Raw genomic sequence first — 8,687 nt, 5'->3', positions numbered from 1 at the left:
GCATAATATAGTCTTATAAGAAATACTATACCGTTTTCATCAAGAAATATCTCTATCCAGCGAATTAAATACTTTCATTTATTATCAGTAAAAACAAAAAACATGTGATGTTTTAAAATATGTGGCTTGTTTACCTCAAGAGCTTCGTAAAAAGACATGAAAACAACAGCGAAACCGTGTACAAATCAGCGCGCGACAGGGGAAACATAGGGAAACTGAATTGCCCGGAACACCGGAAACGCAGCTGTCATAAATGGTCGTAGCACAGCAAAACAACTGCTTTATGGAAGTTCTGCCGGTTTTTTGTGAATCACTGTGACGGTCGCCTCGCCCTTCCCTAACGCCGCTCGCCCCCCGTCTCCTGAATATTAAGTTATAGGTCTGTATCCTTTCGGTTTGTATGTGTCATGTTGTCCGGTTTTTCGCGTATCCCGTGTTTCGTTTCGAGTCTGCCGTGTCTTTTGTTTCCCCTTCTCTCTTTCCTCTCTGTGTTTACGGCGCACTTCCGGGTTCCGGCTCCCTACGTATCGCGTCTTCCTCGTTAGTGTTTGCATGTGTGTCTTTTCCTAGCACAAAACCTGGACTGAAAATATACTTGAATAGTTCAACTTCAAGTATGATTAGAGTAAGAATAACTTGAAGAGTTACTTTTTCATATTTCTGCAGGTTTTATATTTCAAACAATGTTACTGTACTGTATCAGGTTTGTTTTTTTATATTACAGATGTACTGTATCTCAGTCTACGTCAGTTTTATTTATGTTTACAAAACACTGCACATATTTTAAAAACACTTTATTTTCCATGGTTGTTGACATGTTTAAAATAAAAATGTTTAAATGTAATATATTTTTCTCCTGGTCTTTATTTTAAATGGGTCATAAAAAATGTCAATAATTATCGATATCGACCGATATGAAACACTCATATCGTGATACAGTTTTCAGTCATATCGCCCAGCCCTAGTATAAAATAACATGTTATATGTGACTTAAAATAAATCGCCACCTAGTGGCGAAGTGCGTTAGCTCTTGAAGGGTTGGTATTTTTCAACCAAACGACATCAAAACAATGAGGCACATAGTGTAGTTGTACTTGGTACATACATACATAGGCACTGGTAAATTAACAAATAAAAAAGGCTTCACACCTGTTTGACCATGAAGGATGTGAGACGACTGCTATCCTGTGTGGTGCACATGTCCACACGTTCTCCGTCCTCCATAGCGGTGCTGATAAACCACCCGTTGTACTTGGCAGACTCAAAGCTGGTCATGGTCAGAGCAGAGCCCCTCTTGAAGAACAGGAAGCGCGCCATGTCAGCTTGGGCACTGATGATTTTCAGCTTGGAGCTACTGTTGACCTCCTGAGGGAGAAGAAAAGGCAAACTGGGATGGAAAACTAGTTGCTGGTCAGACCACAAATACAATCAATCACTGGTAAAAGCCAGACCCATGTTAGATTTTAAAACAGGTTACTCAGCACAGTTTACGTTGTCATAACCTTCCTGCACTAATTGGTTGTACTAATTGTATTAATTAACTAATTTATTCAGCCATTCGTCACCCAACTGATGATCCAAATACAAATGTGATGCAGCACTGTAACACTCTGCATGGGATGCCAGTCCATTACAGGACGCATGTGTTTCGATTTATCCATTTACTGTTTTGTGTCCCCAAACATGAAACTACTAGACTCAAAAAGTACTTGGGGAGGAACTTGAGCACACTTAGGGAGAAACAAGATGTCAGATTTCCTCTAAGTGTTTTGAGACGACCAAGTAAACAACCATATTTATTCCATTTGTTCATTTTGGAGACCATAAATACCATTCCACTTCAAACAGCCGTAACCTCAGTGCTTGGTGCACTCGGTATAAATTCACCCCATATGTTACAGACCTCCAGCTGGAGAATGGGTGTTTCTTGCTTCACGGAGCATGACAGGTAGAGGTTGGTCCCAGCGATGCCCAGGGCGACTGGTTGAGCGGAGCCACCCGGTAGACTTGGACTCACATATGTCGACAGGTTCAGTCTCACTGCAGATTGAACATGATTTTGTTAAGGCTATTTCCTAACCACCTCTTGGATGAATTATATACCCACTTAAACAGAGGTTATTGTACCAATGATTATGCTACAAGATTAAACTCAAGCTCTGGTAGCCTTATCACAGGATTGATAGTACATGTCATGCCCTGCTTGTGCTAATCCTCCTGTGTGCTACGCCCCCCTCGCTACCTCGTGTGGAATCCCCGTGTTATCAGCTGTTTCTTGTTGTGTCTAATTAGTCCTGTGTATTTAAGTCCGCATTAGAGTATGTTTCCCCAGTCCGGGCATTGACGTCTTCATATCGCTAGTGTTTCTCTGTGCTCCGGATTGTCGTCCCTTTAATAAATCCCGTGTTTTGCCTATATTCCTGGACTGATTGTTTTGGTTCAGTTAGCTGAAATTCCACGCTTGCCATACTGACCGCAGACGCTTCTATGAATAAGAGTATCAGTCAAATGGGCATTCAAAGAACAGGAAGTGGGAGCCTGAACTTCCCCCATTGAAAATGTCCAGCATTCATTGGTACAATGGTTTAATTTTGAATTTCCCAGAAATAGTTGCATGGGTGGGTTACCTCTGTGACTGAAAGTGCCACCCTGCAGCCACATAGCCTGCAGCTCAAGGGCCTCCTCGTGCAGCACTAGGCTCTTCTGATACTGGTCACACACGTTGCACTCCTCCATCCGGCTCGTGCTGGTGAATACTGTGTCACTGCTCTGTGTTTGGTCAGCGACATCCCTCACCACACACTCTGTGGGGGAGGAAGAGGGGAAGAGATTTTCAGATGCACAGTCCTGCTTTAAGTCGCTAAGATTGCTAGTGTTAGTAAATAGCCAGTAGAGGGTTCATCATAGGGCTGGGCGATAAAACGATTACGATATGTATCGCGATAGACACGTGATCGATATCAATAAAAAATGTGTTCGATAAAACGTTCGATATTTTTTATTCTTCGTCGGAAGAAAACAGAGGTTGCGAAGCTAGTTTGGATCCGAACAGGTGTTCCGGGCAATTCGGTTTCCCTATGTTTCCCCTGTCTATCGGGAAATAATGTTTCCCCTAATATTAAATCAAAGAGGTATGTGAAATGTCTGAAAATCACTCAAGTACATTATTACATGTGAATACTGTATTGTTATTAGTACCGAGGCCCAGAGTTGCTGTATACCTGTTTTAACAGGGGGGAACCAAATATCCTGGATGTCAGGAAATAATGTTTCTCCTAATATTTAGGCAAATATGTATGTGGGATGTCTGAAAATCACTCAGGTACAGTATTACATGCGAATACAGTAGTTCGTCACGCATAATATAGTCTTATAAGAAATACTATACCGTTTTCATCAAGAAATATCTCTATCCAGCGAATTAAATACTTTCATTTATTATCAGTAAAAACAAAAAACATGTGATGTTTTAAAATATGTGGCTTGTTTACCTCAAGAGCTTCGTAAAAAGACATGAAAACAACAGCGAAACCGTGTACAAATCAGCGCGCGACAGGGGAAACATAGGGAAACTGAATTGCCCGGAACACCGGAAACGCAGCTGTCATAAATGGTCGTAGCACAGCAAAACAACTGCTTTATGGAAGTTCTGCCGGTTTTTTGTGAATCACTGTGACGGTCGCCTCGCCCTTCCCTAACGCCGCTCGCCCCCCGTCTCCTGAATATTAAGTTATAGGTCTGTATCCTTTCGGTTTGTATGTGTCATGTTGTCCGGTTTTTCGCGTATCCCGTGTTTCGTTTCGAGTCTGCCGTGTCTTTTGTTTCCCCTTCTCTCTTTCCTCTCTGTGTTTACGGCGCACTTCCGGGTTCCGGCTCCCTACGTATCGCGTCTTCCTCGTTAGTGTTTGCATGTGTGTCTTTTCCTAGCACAAAACCTGGACTGAAAATATACTTGAATAGTTCAACTTCAAGTATGATTAGAGTAAGAATAACTTGAAGAGTTACTTTTTCATATTTCTGCAGGTTTTATATTTCAAACAATGTTACTGTACTGTATCAGGTTTGTTTTTTTATATTACAGATGTACTGTATCTCAGTCTACGTCAGTTTTATTTATGTTTACAAAACACTGCACATATTTTAAAAACACTTTATTTTCCATGGTTGTTGACATGTTTAAAATAAAAATGTTTAAATGTAATATATTTTTCTCCTGGTCTTTATTTTAAATGGGTCATAAAAAATGTCAATAATTATCGATATCGACCGATATGAAACACTCATATCGTGATACAGTTTTCAGTCATATCGCCCAGCCCTAGTTCATCATACTATAGAAGTAAAAATCCAAATGCTTTTCATTATGGAAAAAGGAAGTAACTGTATTCAAACTAAGGGTTTAAAAGTCATTGAGCTTTCCTCTACCTTCAACAACACTCTCCAGCATGATGTTGAGCAGCTCCTGGTCACTGAACTCTGTGCCCTTCAGCCTTTGGTTGTTCTTGATCCTGTGCATGGTGATGATGAGGTTGGCCACCTGCCGCATGTTGTGAGGGTGCAGGGTGACTTCCAGCCTAATCCCAGAGTGCAGGTCACACAGCGATCCCTCCCGCTGATCAAAGACAGTGAACAGGAAATATTTTCATCCATACATCAGATGTTAGATTTTATGGATGTAACTATCGCAACTTTTTGGGTTAGGTTTAGGTGCTAGATGCTAATTCTACAATCAATTATCTCTGAATTAGTTATACAAAAAAATAAATAACAGAACACTGAGTACATGTACTCATGTGATGCATGCATCAAAACTTTAAGCTATGGACTTTTGACAGAAGCTGTATTTGTAAGCTGTTGCGGTAATACTGTGTAACAGAAAATCTTTTTTTCAGTGAAACCCAAAAACGAGAAGCTGCCCGTAAACCTACATGGACCTAAAACTGCACTTTAAAGGAGAAAAGCCAGGATTTCTCACCTTAAATGGATGTTGTGGGCTCATTTCGGATTTAACACCACATCCGTCAGAGCTAAAAAAAACAAGGATTTATATTACACTTGAGGTTACATAAACTGATTATCTTTCTGCGTGTTACATACATATTTAATATTTCATTATACATTATACCATTTATTTGTCAAACTATATTTATCATACAGATTTCAGGTGTCTGGCCAATGAAGGGCTACATCTGTAGTGCACAGCCTGGTCTAGTTCACTAATTGAATAAACTGAGCCAATTATTGCAATGATAGAAATCATTTTATTCTATTGAAAGACACATAAATTCCATTTACTCATTTATTGCTTTTATCTAAAGCGACATACAGTACAAGAAAGGGTTAGAACTACACAGGTGTTTGCTCAGGGATGTGAGCCCATGACCTTTGTGTTAACATCACAATGCTCTATGCGCTGAAGTACAGAAAAAATCGCTCACACATCAGAACACTATCCAATTATAAATGTGTTATTCAGCATGATACCCTCTTCATTTCTCATCAGCAATCATCAGACCAGTTCACGTACCCTGATACTCAGTTGAAACTATCTCACAGTAGAAGTAAATGCTACCAGACTATGTGTGCATATGAATGTTATTCTACGTATAAAACTGTAACAAAGTTTTTTTTAAATAACAACTTATGATGGGTTTTACGGCGAAGCTTACCATTCTAGGGCCTGGCTCAGGTCGAAACCAGCGTTACACATCATGTCTGCAAATAAGTCCGAAGTAGAACAGTAAACTGGATGTGTTGTTATAATATTGAGGTTCTGGTGTAGATCCTTCTTTGGAAGTATTTCAAATTTGACTTTCAGACTCGCCTATTTATGTTCGCATTTTGAGGAAATTCTGTTTCACATCCGGTTGGGGATCTATTGTGTAACAAAGAAACAAGTTAATAAATGTGAATATGATCTTTGTTGATATAGGTATATTTTCTAATATACTTCACTCTGAAATTGACAGTTCTCCGTAAACTAGACAATTCCATTCTCATTCACGATTTATTCACATTAATCTTAAATGGACTGCTGTTTTAAGTTTCGCAATAAATAATTGACATGGATATAGACATTCTCTTTTATTCAGTCTTGGAGTTAATACCGACAACAGATTAATAAATTCATAATGTATTGTCATTTTAAGAGGGCGTGATGGTTTATTGGGTAGCATTGTTCGGGCTTTGAAGCCTACTCTGGTTTCCTCCGGCAGTCCAAAAAATATTTAAAAAAAAATTCTTTAATTCAGCCAGTTGAACCAGTTTTTATACATAGATCTGGAGCAAACAGGTTAAATTTGCACAGAGTCAGTGCTTGAAGTGAGCCGACACTGGAATGCAGTACCTGCACCTCTTTGTTTTTCCCGTACTTCTCAATATATGCTGGTATTGAGTAACAAGGGGGGGGGGGGGGGTACTGGCACCTGGTGCTGAATGACAAGGGGGGGGGTACCGGCTCCTGGTGCTGAATGATAAGGGGGGGGGGGGGGGGTACCGGCTCCTGGTGCTGAATGACAAGGGGGGGGGGTACCGGCTCCTGGTGCTGAATGATAAGGGGGGGGGGGGTACCGGCTCCTGGTGCTGAATGATAAGGGGGGGGGGGGGGTACCGGCTCCTGGTGCTGAATGACAAGGGGGGGGGGTACCGGCTCCTGGTGCTGAATGACGGGGGGGGGGGGGGGTGGTACCGGCTCCTGGTGCTGAATGATAAGGGGGGGGAGGGGGGGTACCGGCTCCTGGTGCTGAATGATAAGGGGGGGGGGAGGGGGTACCGGCTCCTGGTGCTGAATGATAAGGGGGGGGGGGTACCGGCTCCTGGTGCTGAATGATAAGAGGGGGGGGGGGGGTTTACCGGCTCCTGGTGCTGAATGATAAGGGGGGGGGGGGTACCGGCTCCTGGTACTGAATGATAAGGGGGGGGGGGGTACCGGCTCCTGGTGCTGAATGATAAGGGGGGGGGGTACCGGCTCCTGGTGCTGAATGATAAGAGGGGGGGGGGGGGGGTTTACCGGCTCCTGGTGCTGAATGATAAGGGGGGGGGGTACCGGCTCCTGGTACTGAATGATAAGGGGGGGGGGGGTACCGGCTCCTGGTGCTGAATGATAATGGGGGGGGTACCGGCTCTTGGTGCTGAATGAGAAGGGGGGGGGGGTACCGGCACCTGGTACTGAATGACAAGTACCCATTTTTTCCAACTTCAAGTGCTGGACAGAGTGGGTGGAAATTATTTGCCTTGGGGGATTCTCTCCAGACTCTGCCAATATATATATTTTTATTTCATGGTGATACGAGGCTTGGCAATCCCAGAGTGTCTTACAAAAGTACAAGTTAAGGCAAGAACAAACATGCTCCTTCTGTTGGCCTTAGGAAAGGCAGGACTTCCCTTTTGCAATACTTTTTTCTGTCATCATCGGCAAGTTGTCATGAACAGAGCAGTTTAGATGTAATAATGGAAGATGAGCATGGCTGAGAGACATGCTGCCTGAGCGGATAAAAAGTAAAGATTGGACCTCTTGCCAAAGTAATGAGTACTGTGGTGTGACGAATTGGTGCTCGGAAATGTTGCCCTAAGTGGGAGCATCCTGACCACATACAGTAAGTAAATGTGAAAAAAATCCATTGTAACTATAACCACAACTGGCCAATCACAATAAATCTACCTAGGGTGACCCCCCTTCCCCCCACCTGGGTGCAAAATGTACCGAGGGCTACTGCCACCACACCACCACAAAAACCTGGCATCGTTATTTTGTTGGTTCTGAGCAGAGGAGGGTAGTAACATCCTACACTTACTCTGTTACACTTAGGCCTACTTAAGTAACTTTTTGAAATAAAATGTACTTTAATAAGTTGTTTTAACAGTGAATACTTTATACTCTTACTCAAGGACATCTGCAGAAAGAAATGCATACTTTTACTCTGTTACATTTACCTGCATCTATCTTTCTTCTTAGCACTTTCTCCTGCATTCCATTCAGGGAGAAGAAGTCAGGAACTATCTTTTGGAGATCTGCCAGCGTTCAAGTCCTGCCACTGAACTCACCATCGAGTTCTGAATCCTTGCAGCAGTCAGTGGGTGGAGCAAGCCAGTTATACTGGAGCCATACTGGAGCCATACTGGAGAGGAATCAACTAGGATCTCCAGATGAAGGTGGGATGCAGGGGGGGAGATCTTAATCTAGAGGATTTCAAACAGGTTACACAACCTCCCCCAGGATCTGCAACCATCCAGAGTCAGATAACCCCAGTTCCCAGCATTTGCACCATGTACAGTAAAACCCGGAATTATTCATACCCCTGGCAAATTTTGACAAATAGGTTTATTTCATCAGGAACACATGCAGCTGTTCTCTCAGCGACCCGTCCCTCTATAAGCATGATCCCCACATCTCTTGGTGCTCAGGAGACATAACCTCATGGAACTTGTCCTGCTTCACTAAATGCTTGCAGCTGCCTGCATACTCCACTTTGGTAGAAAGCCTTGAAACTGACTCCAAATTCCATATTCCCCTGATTACCAGGATGTACTCAGCAAACCCAATGCCACCAAACTGATGTATGGAGCACAGCGATATGAACGATATCTTTAGATGCATAGTTTTGAAAGTTAATTATCGAGATATATTCATTTTGTTAGGTTCCACAGAGATTTTGCAAGCTCAGTATGCAGTATGCAATTTCTGTGCA

At 42.5% G+C, this 8,687-nt stretch overlaps 1 protein-coding gene across 2 annotated transcripts; it reads right to left on the bottom strand.

Moving 5' to 3' along the window:
• Positions 1-964: 964 nt before the first annotated feature.
• il1b (interleukin 1, beta) lies at positions 965-8,064 on the bottom strand. Of its 2 annotated transcripts, XM_023826434.2 has the most exons (7): positions 7,933-8,064; positions 5,670-5,875; positions 4,976-5,027; positions 4,426-4,612; positions 2,628-2,804; positions 1,904-2,040; positions 965-1,365 (listed from the first exon to the last, which is right to left on the bottom strand). In XM_023826434.2, the coding sequence occupies exons 2-7, from the start codon at positions 5,711-5,713 to the stop codon at positions 1,144-1,146; spliced, it is 819 nt and encodes a 272-aa protein (XP_023682202.2). In that variant the 5' UTR covers positions 5,714-5,875; positions 7,933-8,064; the 3' UTR covers positions 965-1,143. The 2 variants fall into 2 exon arrangements, with proteins under 2 accessions (XP_023682202.2, XP_023682201.2); XM_023826433.2 differs by lacking the exon at positions 7,933-8,064 and having other exon boundaries at positions 5,670-6,332.
• Positions 8,065-8,687: the final 623 nt, after the last annotated feature.

The sequence above is a fragment of the Paramormyrops kingsleyae genome, chromosome 7 (assembly GCF_048594095.1).
Source record: "Paramormyrops kingsleyae isolate MSU_618 chromosome 7, PKINGS_0.4, whole genome shotgun sequence".
In the NCBI taxonomy this organism is placed as follows: domain Eukaryota; kingdom Metazoa; phylum Chordata; class Actinopteri; order Osteoglossiformes; family Mormyridae; genus Paramormyrops; species Paramormyrops kingsleyae.
This window is presented reverse-complemented; position numbering and strand designations above follow the sequence as displayed.

Coding starts and splice junctions, on each gene's coding strand:
- il1b (XM_023826434.2), bottom strand. CDS start 5,713: ATGATGTGTAACGCTGGTTTCGACCTGAGCCAGGCCCTAGAATG. Junction 4,613..4,975: donor GCCCACAACATCCATTTAAG/GTGAGAAATCCT, acceptor GTCTTTGATCAG/CGGGAGGGATCGCTGTGTGA. Junction 1,366..1,903: donor CACCCATTCTCCAGCTGGAG/GTCTGTAACATA, acceptor CTTCTCCCTCAG/GAGGTCAACAGTAGCTCCAA.